A 20,543-nucleotide genomic window follows, 5' to 3' on the forward strand; every position below is an offset into this window, starting at 1 on the left:
TGGGGAATAATTGCTTAGCCTCCTCCATCGTTAAGAGTTAAACTCATCTAATGAACCAGTCCGGTGAATCTCTTTAGGCAAGCAGATGAAGCCTGCTCATGGTGTTCCAGGAACAATCATATTAAGGCCCTAAATAATTAAAGTAAAATGTATTCACGATTTGATTTTGTGATTTCTTAATGAATTGTCTCCATTGGATAGAGAGTTGGAATAGAAGTGTCTTTGTCATGTGGAAGAATATAAAGTCAAGGATCAGTTCTTATCTGGCCAATGAATGTGATATCTTTGTCATATACTAGATACTGTATTTGTTCCCCACTCATGAATGGATATGATACTTGCAAATTCCCTACAAGATCCAATTATTCCCTATTAATAAAGTCAGGGACCTGCAAACTATAATGGGCTATTATAGTTGCCACCTCTAGAATCAAAAATGCTCTCTTGAGCATATTTGATGTTTTTCACACTGGCTCAGGGCTATAGTGATTTTTTTAGATTATGAAGAACGCAGTCCTCTTTTATTGTCATTTAGTAATGCATGTATTAAGAAATGATACAATATTTCCTCCGGTGTGATATCACAAAACGCGGGACAGACCAAGACTGAAAAAACTAACAAAACCATATAATTATAACATATAGTTACAACAGTGCCACAATACCATAACTTGATGAAGAACAGTCCATGGCACAGTAAAAAATTCAAAGTCTCTCAGATGTCCTACATCTCACGCAGACGGGAGAAGGAAGAAAACTCTCCCTGCCATGACCGACCACAGTCCGACTCTGAGTCATCCGAAAACTTCGAGCCTCCGATCAGCCCTCCGACACAAGTACCGAGCACCATCTCTATCCGAAAGATTCGACCTCAATCTCGGTCGCCAGCAGCGGGCAAAGCCGGGGATTTTGGGGCCTTCTCTCCGGAAGATTCTTGATCACCCAGTAACAGCGGCAGCGAACCTGCATTTCAGAAATTTCTCCAGATGTTCCTCTGTGCTTTCACATCTGTCTCCATCAAATCAGAATTGTCCACGGCCCCTATTTAACGGATACAATATCATTTTCACCGGAGGGCTGCACGCTGCTATCTCCTCCTCCCACCTAGTGATGGCTGTCATACCATACTCTACCATATGTCTGCCTTTAATGGCATTCAACAATTTGAAAGACTAACTCCTTTGAGTGACAGCAGCAGTTTAGAAAGAACATAATTCTGCCTTTCCTCTGCCAAGGCAGTGCTAAACTATTCAGGTGAAACCTAGTTTTAATGCAGGGAATGTTTTTTTCCAATATATATTGGTTCTTATTGTCAACAAACAGAATCATTGCTCGCTATGTTCAACATGATAAACAAATTGTAAAGTCGCTGGTTCTATTTTTCCAGTCAGTAGCTCTTTTCTTGCACAATAGGAAATTTAAAGCAACAGTCTGGACATTGTGATATCTAAACTTTAGTGAAAGATTTGTTTTTAAGTTGTTTGGGAAAGTTACCTTTACAGCTGGTCCTTAGATAGCCTGACTCAGACGTTGTCTCCTGGTCCACAGCTAACCTACTGATGGAAATGGTGAGAATGCTATGAGGTAAAGGATCTCAGAACATTTACCCAGTGGTGATGTATGGATGGAATGGATGTATGTATGGATAATGATCTTACTACATCATGTGCTCTTGTTGTTTGCAGTGGAAAAGGTCAGAGAGGTAGGAGTGAGCTTGAGTCAGTTGCTTCCGTGAATACTAGATAATGTACACTCCACAAACACGGTGCTCCTCAAGTTCAAGTTTATTGGTGTCTGACTGTACACATATACAACCAAAAGAAGCAACGTTCCTCCAGACCATGATGACCCACCCCAAAACATATATCGCACACAACACATAAAACAAAATATTACCGTAAATATGTTAATAAAATATAATTCAAAATGCATGTAGTGCACAGCACAGATAAACAGTAAATAGTAATCAGCTCACTAGTGACAAGACCTCCATGGTAGGGATCTTCAACAATGCTTTGGGCTCTTTATCTGCAACACTCCTATCCTCTCAGCTGTTTTTACCATGCTCTGTTGGGTCATACCTTGCAGCTTCCATACCAGACAATGGTACAGCCAGATAGAACACTGTCAATGATTATCCGATTGAAATTTATAAGAGTGAAGGTATGGAGCCTTGCATGCCTCAGTCTTCTCAGAACGTGTAGATGCTGCTGTACCTTTTTGACAAATGAGGACATGGTTTGGGTCCAGATTAGGTCATCTGTTATGGAACTCTGTACTATTCATTTTCTCCAATGAAGAGTGGTCAACCAGTGTCTTCCTGAAGTACACAACCATCTCTCTCTCTCTCCTATAGTTGGATACAAGGGTAGGGCCGTAGACTAAAGCAGGTGTTCTGTTTTGGGTGGTATTATCTGAGTGTTTTTTTTTCTTCTGTAACTCTTTCAGATAAGAGGTGAATATTCTGCTACAGTTCTGCCATGTAGATGAGGAAGAGTTTATTGGAGTCAGAAAGTGAGCCGTCATTCCACACTGCAAAGCTTCAATCTTCCTTCTATTAGTCCTATCCAAGTCTGGCCTGTCATGATCCCTAAGTTGGTGTCCGGATGATCTATGGCTGGACATCAAATATGGTGTGAGCTGTACTACACTTGTTGGGTTTTTACTGAGGAGCTCACTTGGATAGAATAAGCTAGTAAGGCATGATTACAAACATAAAGGTTATTCACAGTATATTGCTGGTAATAGGTTACACATCAGCTCTATGCACACTTCTGGAAGAAGACCTTGAGATGCTTTGTGTTTGGTAGTGTAATCACATGAGCATGGGATCAGTTATGTGATAGTCTGCTGCATGGTGCTTGCAGTAACAGATCCCGTGTCCAACTGCTTTAAGATAGCTGAAATTGTGTTTTTACTCAAATATCTTTCTTGATCTACTTCATTTCACTCTTTTGTTTAAATGAGCGATCAGAATAATGTTTCCAAAGTTGGGTAATCAGTATCAGAAATAGATTTATTATCACTGACAGGAGTACAGATGTACAAGAGTGAGGTGGGTTAGCTGCTTGATTGGTGTCACAACAACCTCGCATTAACTGTAAGCAGACCAAGGGACAGATAGTGGGTTTCAGGAAGGGGAGGTTAGTAGAATAAGCACCTGTCCTCACTGAGCAGCCAACGGTAGACAGGGTGAGCAGCTTCAGATTCCTGAGTGCCAACATCTCGGAGGCTCTATCCTGGACCCCACAGACCGACGTAATCAAGAAGAAGGCAGACAGATGGAGTATGAGGAGATTTGGTATGTCACCAAAGGCTCTTGCAAATTTCTACAGGTGTATGGTGGAGAACGTTCTGACCGGTTGCATCATAGTCTGGTATGGAGCCTCCAATGCACGGATCACAAGAGGCTGCAGCGGGTTATAGACTCAGCCATTTCCATCATGGACACATCCCTCCCAGCTATCGAGGACATCGTCAGGAGGCAGTGCCAAAATTAAAGACCCTTACCATATGGGACATGCCTCCTTTGCGTTACTACCATCAGGGAAGAGGAACAGGAGCCCAAGAGCCACGCTCAATGATTTAGGAAACAACAAATTTCACAACACATGTCAGAGACAATAAGCTTGATTCCAACATTCTGACTTACATGATGTGAAATTTGCTGCTTTGCAACAGCAGTGCAAAGACATGCGATTACTATTAATGACAAAAATCAATAAATAGCGCCAAAGAAAGGAATAATGAGTCGGTGTTACTGGATCCATAACCCAATCAGTGATCTGATGGTGGAGGGAAAAAAGCTATTCCTGAATCATTGAATGTGAGTGTTCAGGATCATGTACCTCCTCCCTGATGGTAGTAATAATAAGAGGAAATTATGCCATTCCTTCAAGTTATATTGAGTTTAGTAAAATAAAAGTGCAGTCTATCATTTGTGATGGTTTGCACTGGGCAATGAAATAGCTAGGTACGCTGTTTTGGACAGAATGATAATGTGTTGTATTGTGTACGATAGTTGTTGTGACTATGAACAAAGTTACTGGGACACACTAAATCATACCCCACAGACTGATGGGGAAAGTGCCTTCGCTGGGTCTCAACACCTCCCTCTGCAATTGAATACTGGACTGCTTAACAGTAAGACTGCCGTCAGTCCGCGTGGGCAGAGATGTCTCTCGTCCCATTACACTGAACACCGGGGCTCACCATGGCTGTGTGTTCAGCCCGCGCTGTTCACACTGTTGATGCATGACTGTGTCACAAGACTTAGTTCCAACCGTGTCATCAAGTTTGCAGATGACACAACAGTGGTCGGCCTGATCAAGAACGATGATGAGACGGAGTATAGAGAGGAAGTGGAGCGGCTGGTGGATTGGTGTGAGAAGAACAACCTAAGCCTGAAGGTGGAAAAGGCAAAGAAAATCATTGTGGACTTCAGGAAGGTGCAGACGAACCATCCCCTTCTGCAAGTACATGGTTCCTCTTTAGAGAAAGTTATGTGCACCAAACTCCTGCGAGTTCACATCACGGATGACCTCACCTGGTCCCTTAATATCACCTCCTGGAACAAGAAGGCACAGCAGTGCCTCCACTTCCTAAGAAGGTTGAGGCAAGTAAGGCTCCCCCACCCATTTTAACTGCGTTCTACAAGAGCACCATTGAAAGCATCCTGACAAATTGCATCTCCATCTGGTATGGGAGCAGTCGAGCATCAGACCAGGAGTCCCTATAAAGGATGGAGAGAACAGCTGAGAGGATCATAGTGGTCTCCCTACCATCCATCGGGGACGTTTATTGGGGGTGCTGTGTATGTAGAGCCTTTAGTATTAATGATCCCTCCCATCCATCCAACATCCTCTTTGACTTTCTACCATCAGGCAGGAGACTATGATGCATAAAAACAAGAATGATCAGGATGAGAAACAGTTTCTTCCCCGGGGCCATGAGGCCTCTGAACTCCCTGCCACATTGTATTCGAAGTGTCACTGGTTAATCTGTTCCATACCTTACAATAATATTAATGCACTTCAGTTTGTTATTTGTGAATGATTCATCTGTAGATTTTATGTTTACCTTTATACGTTATCGTGTGTTGTGTGCACTACTGTGCTTTACACCCAGTTTCGGAGAAACGTCTCATTTCTATATACATTATATAGTTATATACTTTATATATGTGTATCTAGTTAAATGACAATAAACTTGACTTGACTTGAAGCTGGTGATATAGTAGTCTCTATTCGGCACACAAACAGACATCATTCTTGACACACTCTCGGAAGAAGAGGATTCCTGATCCAATATTACATCACACTTTATATGTTAAAGAACAAAGGTAACAGGGACAATTTCTGTTACCTTTGTTATAATGCCTTCATAATGCTTGTCCTGAGTTCCAGGTATTTGAAAATACCTGGATCTTCCCACCAAAAGACCAAAATGAGTATTAATACATGAGTACGGCTCACAGACAATGGTAATTAACACTCATTTTGGTCTTCTGGTGGGAAGATCCAGGTATTTGAAAATACACGTAACTCAAGACAAGCATTATGAAGGCATTGTAACTATAGAAATAGTCCTGTTACCTTTGCATTTTAAACTCAGTCTACAGTCCAGTTCAGATTTGAAGACTGATTGCTGTTGAAATTAATACTTGCTATATACGATGACTTCAGAATACACCCTAACAATAGTGACACGGAGTGGGATAATCTGTTTTGGCATTCAGTGGTGTGGGATGTTGTGACTGGCAATGTGATGGTGTAGTGTACTGCGTTAGCCAATGTGGCAGTGTTCTGTTTTGTGTTTAGCGTTGTACAGATGATAAATTGTACTTGGCAGTTTAATATTCTGGTGTACTGTGCTTGGCAATATGATGGTGCTGTAGTTCAGGTTTGGTGGTGCAACATCTTTCAAAAAAAGTCATCAATAACATTGAAAGAGTAAAGATAAATTTCCAAGGGTGTTGGCAGGATTTGAGAACCTGAGTTATGGAGAAAGGTTGAACAGGTTAGGACTTTATTTCCTGCAGCGTAGGAGAATGACTGGTGATTTGATAGAGGCATATAAAATTATGAGTGGTATAGATAGGGTAAATGCAAACAGACTTTTTCCACTGAGATTTCATTCAGACTAGAACTAGAGGCCATGGGTTAAGGGTGAAAGGTGAAATATTTAAGGGGAATGGGGGGGAACTCCTTCACTCAGAGGGTGGTGTGGAATGAGCTGCCAATGGATGTGTGGATGCATGTTTAATTTCAATATTTAAGAGAAATTTGAATAGGTACCTGGATGGGAGGGGTATGGAGTGCTAGGGTTCTGGTGCAGGTAGATGGAACTAGGCAGAATTATAGTTTGGCATTGACTAGATGGGCCAAAGGAACTGTTCTGTGCTGTAGTACTCTGAATCTATGAAGCTAAAGAGTGATAAAGCAAAGTGTTGTGCCTGCTAATATGATATACTCTTCTATTGCTATTGGCAATCTGACAGTGTCATACTATGTATTTGGGAATCGATGTTGTAAAGTGCTGTGCTTGGCAGTGCATTGGTGCGGTGCATTAGGCTGCATAATAGAGTGGCTGATAGAGCTTCAGTGTAAAGATGGTGTTACATTGTGTTTGGCGATGTGAACGCATGGAGCATGGAACCAGCCCTGTGATAGTGTGCTTGCAATAGTGAGGGCGGGTTGTTTGGCCTTTCATAAAATGAAAGTACAGTGTCTTGTGTTAGGCAGTGGGATTTTGTTCTGTGCTATGTTTTGCAGGTTGTAATCCAGGGAGTGGGAGGCGCAGAATCAAATATCGCTGTGATGATTGTACGTTCTAGTACAAATTGTTTGGCGACAATGAAGTATAAAGTATAAAGGTTGATTATATGGTGTCTTGTATTTTACAATTCTTCAGTCTGAGTACTTGCAGCATTTTATATTTTTGTTTCAGATTTCCAGCACCTGCAGAAATTTTTTTCTCTTTGGTGAGGCAATGTCTTGAGTTTGCCAGAGGGCTGGTGTGCTGTCTTGTGTTTGGAATTGTGAAAACATAGAATATAGCATTTGGCAGTGTACTGGTGTGGTATACTGGGGTGTCTAGTAAAGTAATTGTATGGAACACTATTTAGCAGCCTCATGGTGTGATACTACATGCTTTGTAGTTTGCCATTCAATACCTTAGAGTTTTGTTTGGCATTGTAATGTTGCTTTGTATTGGACTGAACAGATGTTTGACGTGGAATGTTGTGTCTGACAGGGAGGTGCTGTAGATTTTGTGTTTATATGCAGGGTAGTCCTGTGTATTGTTCTTCTAGTATAACACTGTGTGCGTTGTGTTTGTCAGGTTGGTGGTCTGGTGTATTGTCATTATAAATCTGATGGTGTGGAGTACTGAGTTTGTTTTACAGTGGAGTAGTATTGATCTTGTGTGGGCACATGACCAAGTGGTTAAGACATTGAACTAGCGACCTGAAGGTCGTGAGTTCGAGCCCCAGCCGAGGAAACGTGTTGTGTCCTTGAGCAAGGCACTTAATCACACATTGCTCTGCGACAACACTGGTGCCAAGCTGGATGGGTCCTAATGCCCTTCCTTTGGACAACATTGGTGTCGTGGAGAGGGGAGACTTGCAGCATGGGCAACTGCTGGTCTTCCATACAACCTTGCCCAGGCCTGCGCCCTGGAGAGTGAAGACTTTCCAGGCGCAGATCCATGGTCTCGCAAGACTAACGGATGCCTTTACTTAGTATTGATCTTGGCACCGTGTTGCTGTTGTGTTATATTTGCTGGTACGATGAAAGACTGGATCGACTAGGCTTATACTCTCTGGAATTTAGAAGATTGAGAGGGGATCTTATTGAAACGTATAAAATTCTAAAGGGATTGGACAGACTAGATGTAGGAAGATTGTTCCCGATGTTGGGGAAGTCCAGAACGAGGGGTCACAGTTTGAGGATAACGGGGAAGCCTTTTAGGACCGAGATGAGGAAAAACTTCTTCACACAGAGAGTGGTGAATCTGTGGAATTCTCTGCCACAGGAAACAGTTGAGGCCAGTTCATTGGCTATATTTAAGAGGGAGTTAGATATGTCCCTTGTGGCTAAAGGGATCAGGGGGTATGGAGAGAAGACAGGTACAGGGTTCTGAGTTGGATGATCAGCCATGATCGTACTAAGTGGCGGTGCAGGCTCGAAGGGCTGAATGGCCTACTCCTGCACCTATTTTCTATGTTTCTATGTTTCTATGATGACGTGGTGTTTGTGGGTGGCTGTGTGGTGGAACAGATACTGTCCTACTTGTAGTTAACTTGTATTAATTAGTAATAACTAGTATTTTAACTACTATAATTTAATAGTTTTATTATATCTCTAAGTTAGCGAGGCTTTTTCAAATTGTCCTTCAAGCTTTTGCAGCGGACGCATCAGAGAGTGTACAGACACAAAATGCTGGAGGAACTTTTAAAATTCTTCAGAGAGTGTTCAGTGTGGGTTGCAAATCTGTTGAAACCTCAAGAGCCTTTTTATTCCTGCAATACAAGGTCCGCTTTCAAATATTCTTTTGGTTCTCCCGTCAGCTGATGCTTATACAGTGAAGTGCTTCCGTCTCTGGATCCTGACTTTGTGCCATTTACTGTGATTGACAGACTTGAAATGTGGAGGAGAATTATGTCAAATTTAATGCACCAAAACAAGTTATTTACTGGATTTTTTAACAGTGTTTCTGCTTTCTTGAACCTCTTCTCACTCCTTCTAAAATTCCATCAAATTTTCTAACCTGGTCTCTCTCACAGACTTCTCCTATCTCCCTCTAAGTACATATGTGCTGTTCGGCTAAACCTCATGTTGTGTGTCTGAATTCTGCATTCTCTCAGCTCTCCGAGATGTAGATTTCTTCTTCATTCTTTCATCGGATTATTGGAGACTTTATTAAGAAATTAAAAGATTTAGTGTTTTGCTCTACCATAAAAAATAAATATATTCTCCTTGATTAGAAGTTTTAATAAATTTCAGGACCTCTAACAGATTTTGCCGATGTTTTCTCCTAGTTATTGAAGACAGCTCTAACCAGCTCAGTGTTCTAGTGACCATACTTGCAGGATCTTTTTCATCTTTGTTCTCATCTGTTTTTGTGTGTAACCACATTTTTAGTTGTATTCTGCGAACTTGATTCTCATGGTAATAAATTAGACCATAAGACAAAGGAGCAGAATCAAGCTATTTGGCCCATTGAGTCTGTTCACCATTCAATCATGGCTGACTTATTATCCCTCTCAACCCGATGCTCCTCCCTTCTCCCTGTAATCATTGATGTCCCTACTAATCAAGGGCCCATCAACCTCTGCTTTAAATATAGTCAATCACTTGGCCTCCAAGCCACCAGTGGCAATGAATTCCACAGTCACCACCTCTGGCTAAAGAAATTCCTTCTCATCTTTGTTCCAAAGAGACATCCTTCCATTCTGAGGCTGTGTCCTCTGGTCTTCCACGATAGGAAACATCCTCTCCATGTCTATCTATTTCAGCCTTTCACTATTCGATAGGACTCAATAAGATTCTCGACCCCATTCTTCTTAACTACAGTGAGTACAGGCCCAGGGCTATCAAGTGTTTCCCTTTCATTTCCGGGATCATTCTCGTAAACCTCCTTTGGACACTCTCCAATGCCAGCACATCCTTTCTCAGATAAGATGCCCAAAACTGCTCACCATACTCCAACTGTGGTCAGACCAATGCCTTATAAAGCCTCAGTTTTGTTTTACTGAGTCTTGAGAACATAAATTGTATGCAGCAGTAGGAAAGGACTACTTGGCCCCTCAACACTGGTCCATCACAGAATAAGATCACATTCACGACCTTCAGATGCCACAAACCAGGGATGATCCTTTAAACCCTTGCTTAACAAATACTATACACCTGCCTTAAAAGCCTCTGTTTCCACTTCCACAAAAACTCTAGTACCAAGGACTTACAACCCTTTGAGTGAAAGATCACTTCACCATGTCCCCTTATTTTTAAACTTTATATTCAACCAGTTAAATCAGTCATTAATTAATGAGCTAGTAACTGTAATCAGTAAAACATTGATTTGATTTACCAATGTTTTTCTGCTGTATATATTGTACCTGGGCTGGCCTCTGTGATTTCAGATCCACCAATTAGCTAGCCTTTTAAAGGTCCTCTCCTGCTTCCGAATGCCCAATCTATGTACAGCCTGTATATAAGAACAAGTATTTGGGAGAGAAACGAGATGGAGTTACTGACTATTGCTTGGCTTCAGGCAACTGTTCTTGACACTAGCTGTAATCTTGCCACATCAAATCCAAGTGGAATACATTCTAGTTTATATAATTTTTATGTGAATCCTATCTAAAGACTCGCCATCCGAGCCCACAACAGTGTTCTTTTTAAAAGTGAGATATAGCATTTTTGGGTGGGGGGCGGTGGGTGAGAGTGGAGACGTATCTCTACCAAAGGAGGTGTAAGGCACTCCTTCTCTCCACGAGCCTGCAGATCACCCTTGGGCAAGGTACAGCACCTGCTTAGCCCCCTGATCAGGAGCACATGAAGCCATGGGAGCAGGTGGATGGCTGTATGAACAGCTGATGTATATAGCAAGTCCTGGTAATGCGACCACTGACACCAGACAGATAATGGCTTGGGTCACCTATCTTGTAAAGACACTGCCCAGAAGAAGGCAGTGGCAAGCTACCTCTGTAGAAAAATTTGCCAAGAACAATCTTGGTCATGGAAATACCATGAACATCTACGTCATATGACATGACACATAATAGCATTTAAAACGTCATCTGCAATAAAATCTTTTAAAAGAATATCATAAATAGCCCAAGATAGGCTAAATTTGTGAAAATCAGCTTTAAAATTAAGAATGGAAAAACATGATTTAAAATGCCTCTCTAGACCATAGGCATCTCCTGCCATGTAAAATCTCAGTTTGTGGCGCATTTCTGTCCTGTGACCTGTTTAGGTTATGAACAGTTCTCATGAAAGGAGCCCTTCCTTAACCTAGGGAGGACCTGTAATCATCTTCCTTGTTCAGGAGTGGACAAATTTCCAACATTTCCAATGATGTCTATGTCTTATAAACATAACCCCAACCTGAGGCTCCATGTTAACAGTGCTAAAGCCCTTTAGCCCATTGGTTTGTGTATCCCAGTGTCAACAGACTCAGCAACATGGAAAAGTTTCCAGGTATGTTTGGGTCTTCTTTTGACCCAGATAAAATGCTGAGGCTATATGCCATTACACTTGCATGTTAGAGTGGAATGTTTCTTTGCTGACTTCACATCTGCTGTGTGATGAGCTGCAAATAAAAGACTAAGCCTTTCTGCTTATAAGGTTGAGCTGGAAATAAGGAGAACTAAACTTGCAGTGTTGTCCTGCTTTTCGAGACATCATCAGAAGTTTGAGTCCAAAGCTCCACACAGGCCCAAAAAGAGGAATTGGGATAAAAATATTTTAAAGGACAAAATATTCTTTGGCAAAGGGAGCAAATCAATTCAGTAGAAGTTATGTCTAAGTTTTAGTTAGACCTTGAGAGGAGAATTTCAGAAAACTCTTTATGGAGACAAAAGGAAGAAGCCAGACTCTATGGCTTACGTTATGAGGAGAATATAGATACTAAAGCTATCTCCTGGAATATGGAAAGTTCAGGGTTGATCATTTTCAAGTTTTCAAAGCATTAAGGAAGAAATGACAGGAAAATAAATCAAGACTAAGTCTTACTCCTGAAAGGAAAGTCCAGGACAAAGGGAATAGTCTAAATATCAGCAAGACTTTTCAGGGGTGAAAGTGGCAAAGTGCTTTCAAAAAGGAATAGACATGTGAAAATCTCTTTGGAAAATAACAATTGACATTAAGTGTTAATTTTGGTTGATTGATAGATTTGAGTTTACCCAAAGATGTTGAAGGATATGACTGAAATGCAAGCTTATGAAATAGACACAGATGAGCTATGACGTATTGAATGACTGAAGGCTTCAGAGGTTAAATAACTCATTTTGCTGTAAATTGGATGATGCATAAAATCATATTAGTATATAGCTTATGGACAGTATAATGCTGTGGTGTTGATATCAGTCCCAGTGTCTCTACAGTAGACACTATGTCTCTACAGCTGTTATCAAATCAAATTTGGAAAATGTAGATCAAATAAAATAAAAACTAAGCAAATAACTTTCCTCATATTTTGCATTGCATTAATTTTGTGAAAATTCTCTCCCTCCTCTCTTCTACCTAATTTATTTTTGTTTCTTTCTTGCGGATTAGTCCAGCTTTTACAGCAGTTTTGTCGATGAACTGACAGAGTATCAAACAAAGAGTGTACTTGCAACCCCTATAATGAATGGGAAGGATGTTGTTGCTGTGATAATGGCAACCAATAAAACAGATGGATCTCATTTCACTGAAGATGATGAAGATGTAAGTCTTCCCATGTATCTGTAAAAACAAGTTCTTATATAAAATAAGTATGTTTGTATTGGTTTATTTACAGAGCATAATCTGTTTTCTTTCAGCTTTTCTTGAAATACCTCAACTTTGCCAGTTTGAACCTCAAAATCTATCATCTGAGCTACCTTCACAACTGTGAAACCAGAAGAGGCCAGGTAAAGAAAATTAAAAATAAACATTTCCGGACAGGGGAAGTCTAAAATAAAAACAAAAAGTACTAGAAAAACTCAGCAGGTCTGACAACATCTGTGGAAAGAGAAAGAGTTGGTATTTCAGGTTGAATAGATTGTCGTAGAAATGGATCTTTGATCTTCAAGTTTGTTTCTCTTCCACAGGTTTTTCCTTAAAGTTTCCAGCATTTTTGGTTTTTATTTGAGCTGAGGCAAAATTTCTGTTGAGATTTCTTACTGTTATCTTTGCTGCATTCCCAAGGAATATTATTATGATTATGATCAAGGAATGCATAGATTTTGAAAAGGTTGTAATTTTCATAATATTACATTGGGAATGTGGAACTACTGTTACATTACATGAAGTGCTCACATACCCTATTCACACTCCAAGAAAAGCCAGTTGCTTGGTGTTCACTTACATTACTGTGACATATAATTTAACACAAATGAAGAAAATTTCCAAATTAGCAGAATCAGTCACTGGGTTTTGGAAGTAGTTTATTTTTATTTCTTTTTCTTCAATTTATACATAGGTCATGAGCATTATTGACAAGTTCAGCATTTATTATCCATCCTGATTGCCCTTAGGATAGTTGTAGGAAACCACCTTTGTGGAGTGTGGTGGTCTATGAGATGATGGTACTTCCAGAGTAGTGAGTTTAAGGACTTGCATAAATTAACAACTGGAATTATATATTTTAAAGGCAAAGATGGTCTATGACTTGGAGGGAACCTGATTACATTTCTGTCAAGGTGTCAATGATAGTTGCTTCATGGTGTTTCAGTTTATTACTACAATGTATACTACTAACACTGTGAACTTCACATGAACAGGGAATTCCATTGCACACCAGTGTATGTACAATAATCTTTGCTGCATTCCCAAGGAATATTATTATGGTTATGATCAAGGAATGCATAGATTTTGAAAAGGTTGTAATTTTCATAATATTACATTAGGGAACAGATTTGGGAACAGCTTCTTTCCAACTGTGATAAGACTGCTGAACGGATCCTGACCCGGATCTGGGCTGTACCCTCCAATTATCCAGACCTGCCGCTTGGTTTTTTTTTTGCACTACCTTACTTTTCCTTTTCTATTTTCTATTTATGATTTATAATTTAAATTTTATTATATTTACTATCGATTTGTACTCCAGGGAGTGCAAAGCGCAGAATCAAATATTGCTGTGGTGATTGTACGCTCTAGTATCAATTGTTTAGTGACAATAAAGTAATAAAGTAATAGTCTAAACTACATGCATGTATTTGGGATATGGGAGGAACCAAGAGCACCTGGAGGAAACCTATGCCATCACAGGGGAACATGCAAACTCCACACAGACAGCACTTAATGTCAGGATTAAACTTTGGTCTCGGGCATTGTGAGGCAGCAGATTTGTTGCTACCTCCAAAATGGTGCCTGATTTGTTGGATATTTCTAGCAATTGTTGCTATATTATGCATTTCTAGCATTTAGTTTCATATCCACTCTTTTTATTCTAATATCGTGATATTTTTTCCATTGCTATAGGTTCTTTTATGGTCGGCTAACAAAGTATTTGAGGAGCTGACAGATATTGAGCGCCAGTTTCACAAGGCTCTTTATACAGTGAGAGCTTACCTGAACTGTGAGAGATACTCAGTTGCACTGCTAGACATGACCAAGAAGAAGGTTTGGATCGTGCTATGTTTATTATATTGATTTAAGTACCACATCATTGAGAACCATTGAATTGGATCTTGTCTACTATGAAATCATTTATGTGTCTGAATATTACTTTACAGAAATTTAGGCTTTACCCTATTCACAAATTCTTTCCTAAGCCAAACACTTAGGGTTCAGTTGAGTTCGTTTGCAGTAATCCTGATGTATTGACGACATAACTCTACTGGGGCTGGTGCAGCCACCACAAATACTCTGCAGAGAGAGGTTACAGTATAAGGCCTCCTGCCTTTGCACACTGAGGGTCTGGATCATGTAATTTGGTCATGGAATGAATGTAGATGAAAACATGATGCCATTTTATTTAATGGTGGAATGATATATCTTGGCTACATATAGTACTAAACATATTTATTAAATATTTAGTTTTATTGTAGATAAGGCTGTTTCTCGTGATAAAAGAAAAACACTAATACAACTATATTCTACTTGTAATATAGATAGTGAATGAGACAGCTAATTCACCTCTGTGATGGTATTGGCTTTGCTGTCTGTGAAATTCTAAACTCAAATGAAGATGTTAAGCCCTATTTGATATAGATAGCTATGGGTACCCCCACTAAAGAGAGGTTATATTGTAGCCACTTATTCTTTAAAAGCTAGATCACTTGCCTTGTTATCTTCCATAGCAAGTTTAACTGCCAGTACCCCGTATTTGAATGGTGTGTCCCCTTTTCACATAGATGATCCAAAAGCTTCTGGAGACGGAGTTCTCAGACAAACAAAATTAACACTGTGAAGGGTGATCCTCTGAGTACAGAAATCTTTCAACTATTGATGGATAAACGATTTGCTCTGCTAAGTGACAGTATCAATTTGGTCTGCAAACCTCCTTGAACTTAATAATTTTGCCAATGTTGTCTGGTTTGATACAGACCCAATTAACAATCCCACTGTCTTACACTGCATCTCTTAAGCAATCAGCCTCATGCTGTGGATCATCAGTCTAAGCTCTATAAACAGTTTGCTAACTGTCCTTTTAACTTCCGAGTGATTATTGCTTGCCATTTACATCAAGAACTGAAGACTGGCTCCCATTTATGACATGGGGCTGAACAAGTATTATTGGTTGGAAGTCTACCTTACTCAAAAACAACCCTTTGATCTCTACAAGCGTCAGCTGCTGTATTAAAAAGCTGAGTTTGGCAGAAAGGTGTCCTGGCCCTAGACAGTGAATATCCATCACATCTGCAAGCCCACCAAGCTCTATAGTCATTAGATATCCATTGATGCTTACTTTCACTGGTTAGCAATGCCGAGTGGGGGCCTTGGTTGATTTCATTTATGTATCCCAGTGACACAGGCTCATTGCAGCTTTGGCAAGGAACTTCAAGCTAAACTGATAGTGCAACCTATAGACTTGATAATAAAATTGCCTTTGTTGGTGATGCATTCGCTAAGAAAACCTTATGTCATCTTTATTGTGGTAATAAAATAAGGTAAAAGGTAATTTAAAAAAATTAAAATGGTTTAGGTTTAATTGGGGTTCTATTGGTCTATGTTGCATTAAAGTAAAATCTACTCTACAATTAAACAAATATAGAATAAAGCTATATAAATCTGAAGTTCATAACTTCACATTTCCAAATTTGTCATTGCTTAACACATTATTAATTAGTTTTGTATTCCTGAAGCTGTGACTTATATTTAATAGTCATAGTCATACTTTATTGATCCTAGGGGAAACTAGTTTTCGTTACAGTTGCACCATAAATATTTAAATAGTAATGGTACCATAAATAGTTAAATAGTAATATGTAAATTATGCCAGTAAGTTATGAAATAATTCCAGGACCAGCCTATTGGCTCAGGGTATCTGACCCTCCAAGGGAGGAGTTGTAAAGTTTGATGGCCACAGGCAGGAATGACTTCCTATGACGCTCTGTGCTGCATCTCGGTGGAATGAGTCTCTGGCTGAATGTACTCCTGTGCCCACCCAGTACATTATGTAGTGGATGGGAGACATTGTCCAAGATGGCATGCAACTTAGACAGCATCCTCTTTTCAGACACCACCGTGAGAGAGTCTAGTTCCATTCCCACAACATCACTGGCCTTACGAATAAGTTTGTTGATTCTGTTGGTGTCTGCCACCCTCAGCCTGCTGCCCCAGCACACAACAGCAAACATGATAGCACTGGCTACCACAGACTCGTATAACATCCTCAGCATCGTCCAGCAGATGTTAAAGGACCTCAGTCTCCTCAGGAAATAGAGATGGCTCTGACCCTTCTTGTAGACAGCTTCAGTGTTCTTTGACCAGTCCAGTTTATTGTCAATTCGTATCCCCAGGTATTTGTAATCCTCCACCATGTCCACACTGACCCCCGGATGGAAACAGGGGTCACCGGTACTTTAGCTCTCCTCAGGTCTACCACCAGCTCCTTAGTCTTTTTCACATTAAGTTACAGATAATTCTGCTCACACCATGTGACAAAGTTTCTTACCATAGCCCTGTACTCAGCCTCATCTCCCTTGCTGATGCATCCAACTATGGCAGAGTCATCAGAAAACTTCTGAAGATGACAAGACTCTGTGCAGTAGTTGAAGTCCGAGGTGTAAATGGTGAAGAGAAAGGGAGACAAGACAGTCCCCTGTGGAGCCCCAGTGCTGCTGACCTTGATGGAAACCATGATTGATAGTCTATGCTGTAACAGTAATAGCTTTTACTGTGTCACTGGTAATCTATGATAAACAATGGATACCATAGATCAGTAGGATCTTGTCTCCCCTGTGACTATCTCATCGATATTTTCATGGCCATGTGTTGCTTTCTCTTGTGATGACAAATTAACAGGCCCAATATACAGTTTCATAACAATAGATTCTACATCTTTTTTTACATTTCGTTTGCAGGAGTTCTTTGACCTATGGCCTGAACAGATGGGTGAAGTTCCTCCCTACCAAGGTCCCAGAACACCAGATGGCAGAGTACGTTTTTATTGGATTTTGTTTGAATATGAGAATTCTGTTATTGACATTGACAATAGAAACTATCTTTTTTATATTGTGCATTTCACAATCTGTTCATCCCTTTACAACCAATGACTTATCATTACCCTTATAATGTAGGGAAGGTGGTAACTCATTTGTACACAGCAAGGTTCCATAATGCAATGAGTATCAGATAATATGATTCATTTATATTGGGTGATACATATTGGCCGGAACTTCTGTGATCTCCTTTGTATAGTGCCATAGATATCTTTAAATGGGCTTCTGAAACACAGATGTTGCTTCAGTTCAACATTTCCTCTATTTTCCCATCACCCTAGTGCTTGCTAACCCACAGTGATTCACAGTCAAGCTATGCCCCGATTTTTACATTCTGAGCCTTGTCCTTAAACCCTCCCAGGCCATACCCCTCTCTATCTCTTTAATTCCCCCTCGTGCACTGTGATAAAGGATCACCTCAAATTTTGGCTTGTTGCTCAACCCTGAATTTCATTACATCTGTATTAGTTTCCTTGCCTTCTTCTGCCAACATCCCAAGCTCCAGAATTCCCTCCCTGTATATCCTTGCCTTCCCACCTCTTTTCCTTTCTTATAGGCATGTGTTAAAACCTTAGTCTGTGACCAAGATTTTGGACATCTGCCCCAACACTGTGCTGAACATAATGCCAAATTAAACTAAACCTCTTCTGCCTAAACTTGATCCATATCCCTCCATTCCCTGAATGTTCAGTGTCTATCTGAAAGCCTCTTAAATTTCACTGTCATATCTGTTTCCACCATTACCCCTGGCAGCCCATTGCAGGTATCTACCATTCCTTGTGTAAAAAAAAAACCCACCCCGTACCTTTCCTTTAAACTTTCCCCTGCCCCACTTTAAATGCATGTACTTGATATTTCTACCTGGAGAATAATTCTGACTACCTATGCCTCTCTTAATGCTACAAACTTCTGTCAGATCTCCCTTCAGCCTTTGACATTCTGGAGAAAGCAATCACAGTTTGTCCAACCTCTCCTTATGGCTCATGCCCTCTAATCCAGAAAGAATCCTGGTAAACTTCTTCTGCACACTTTCCAAACCTTCCTCATCCTTTACTGGGATGACAAGAAGAGCATACAGTAGCCCGCGTGCAGCATAACCAAAGTTTTATACAGCTGCAACATGACTCCCTTACTCTTACTCTCAATGCTCTGATCAATGAAAGCAAACATGGCATATTCCTTCTTTACCACCGTATCTACATCTGTGGCCATATTCGAAGTTATTGAATGGCTCTGTGATTTGAGGAAGCATCCTGGTATGTCTTTGCTAGTTTAAGGATGCTGAATAAACAAAAGCTGTTGTTGGAAGGTGGCAGAGCAGAATTTGGTCCAATAAAAAGCAACACACGCATTCCACTTCTGAAACTTGATTTTGTTAATTTCAATAGAATCAAATTTCCGAAGAGAGTATAAAACAAGATGAATTACTTCCCACCCCAGATCTCTGACAATTCCTCAGATTTCGTCAGAATAGTACATGAATCCACAACCTTATAGGCAGGAGGAATACCATCTAAACCAAGGTGGAAACCAGGCCATAGCAGACAACAAATTCCAGCAGATTTCATTGTAAATTCTGCCTGTTAATAGCAAATGTTATTATTTTATAGGAAATAATCTTTCACAAAATCATTGATTACATCCTACATGGGAAGGAGGAGATTAAGGTCATTCCGTAAGTTTTAAACATCTCAGTTGGCAACTTCTTTTTCGGGTGGTAAAATAATATAAATATCCAACTTGTGGTTTTTTCTCTCCTTCAGGACTCCTCCTGCGGATCACTGGGCCTTGGTTAGTGGACTGCCAACTTATGTTGCGGAAACTGGCTTAGTAAGTTTTGTTTTCAAAGCCTCTAAAACATTTTGCTAAATACCAACATCTTACCTTGGAAAACAAATGGAGGAGAGAGATGGAATAATTTATCTACTTAGAGTTGGGGCATGGGTAGTAACAAAGAACACCACCCAGTCAGCCTTGGCAACACATGCTAGGAAACTGAGAACATGAACTGTGAAGGCAATCCAAAGTAACATTTAATGGGTGATAGCTGCATGTCACAAGAGATAAGGGGGTTACAATTGCCCTATGGTCAAATGCATTGAAAGTCACTCTCAGTTCTGACTCCAGTGTATTCTGAATGTTCTAGCATGTGAGTAATCCTGCTTAATTTTAAACTTGTTTGTGACAAACTTTTCCATAGGCCTCACAACTTGGTCTGTCTCTCAGAAACTGTCTCCAAGCCATTTAATTCCGTACGCTTGGATTTCCTAAGTGGGCTGCTCCTGCGTAGCCTTTGTTTCATTACCTTTTGCTTCCATCTGAGAGCAACATGTCATTCCACTTGAGCAGCTACTAAAAACGCTGGCGACCCTGCTGTAAGGTTCCCCATGTGGAGGTCCACTCCTCTAGCACTGGAGATCCAGGACATAGGCTATGAAGTGATACAGCCACCTGAAGTGCACCAGTGCATACTTCTACCCTGTTTGTAAACTTTTTGAGACTTTAAAGCTCCTTTGTTTGTTCTGTAGATGCCAATATATTGCATTCTGAAGAGATTCCTTGACTTTTGCAAGGCAATTTGGAAATACTTTTGGATTGGAAACCTGGGGTTTCCCATTATCCTGTGGAGTTTTACTTCAACTGTGAATGCTTTTTGTTTAAGACAAAATCCACACATGGAAATCAGCCTAACTGGCTGACTGGATTCTGATGGAAAAGAAGAACATCCAATCCATGACCCACTGCGGTGAGAGGGTGCACGGTGGGGTCAAGGTTGAAGTGAGGTGATATATGTCAGGTGATGATGCTAAGATGCAACGATACCTTGTGGAGGTGGCAAGTCACCTTCACAAAATGTCTGAACTCATTGACCTTCTCCTGGAAGCCAACTTCATCCCACTTCAGTTGAGTTTCCAGAGATTTCGGACACCCATTCTTCCCAGTAAAACAGAGTTAGTTAAGCCAGAGGCTGAATATATTTAGGATGTTAACCTAGTATTGGAATGATTTCCTCTTTCTTGTTCTCTCCCAGTAAACGTAGAAGATGGCTTGTTGAAGTCAATTTTCCAATACAGTTGGAGCTTTATTTCCAAGTTAGCCCTTATATCCTCACAATCATTCACGTTTTCATGTTTGTGGACAATGATTGGTGGAATCAGCATTTATCTTATCTAAGCCATCTTGTGCT

General features: G+C 40.3%; 1 protein-coding gene across 1 annotated transcript in view; it reads left to right on the forward strand.

Moving 5' to 3' along the window:
- LOC134344952 (rod cGMP-specific 3',5'-cyclic phosphodiesterase subunit beta-like) overlaps window positions 1–20,543 on the forward strand; it is an 82,609-nt gene that overhangs the window by 10,152 nt on the left and 51,914 nt on the right. Inside the window, exons 2-7 of the mRNA XM_063045086.1 lie at window positions 12,282–12,434; window positions 12,530–12,619; window positions 14,172–14,312; window positions 17,219–17,293; window positions 18,967–19,031; window positions 19,120–19,186. Coding sequence (XP_062901156.1) covers window positions 12,282–12,434; window positions 12,530–12,619; window positions 14,172–14,312; window positions 17,219–17,293; window positions 18,967–19,031; window positions 19,120–19,186 — 591 coding nt within the window. The remainder of the gene's footprint in view (window positions 1–12,281; window positions 12,435–12,529; window positions 12,620–14,171; window positions 14,313–17,218; window positions 17,294–18,966; window positions 19,032–19,119; window positions 19,187–20,543) is intronic.

Source organism: Mobula hypostoma, chromosome 4 (assembly GCF_963921235.1).
Source record: "Mobula hypostoma chromosome 4, sMobHyp1.1, whole genome shotgun sequence".
NCBI classification, from domain to species: Eukaryota; Metazoa; Chordata; class Chondrichthyes; order Myliobatiformes; family Myliobatidae; genus Mobula; species Mobula hypostoma.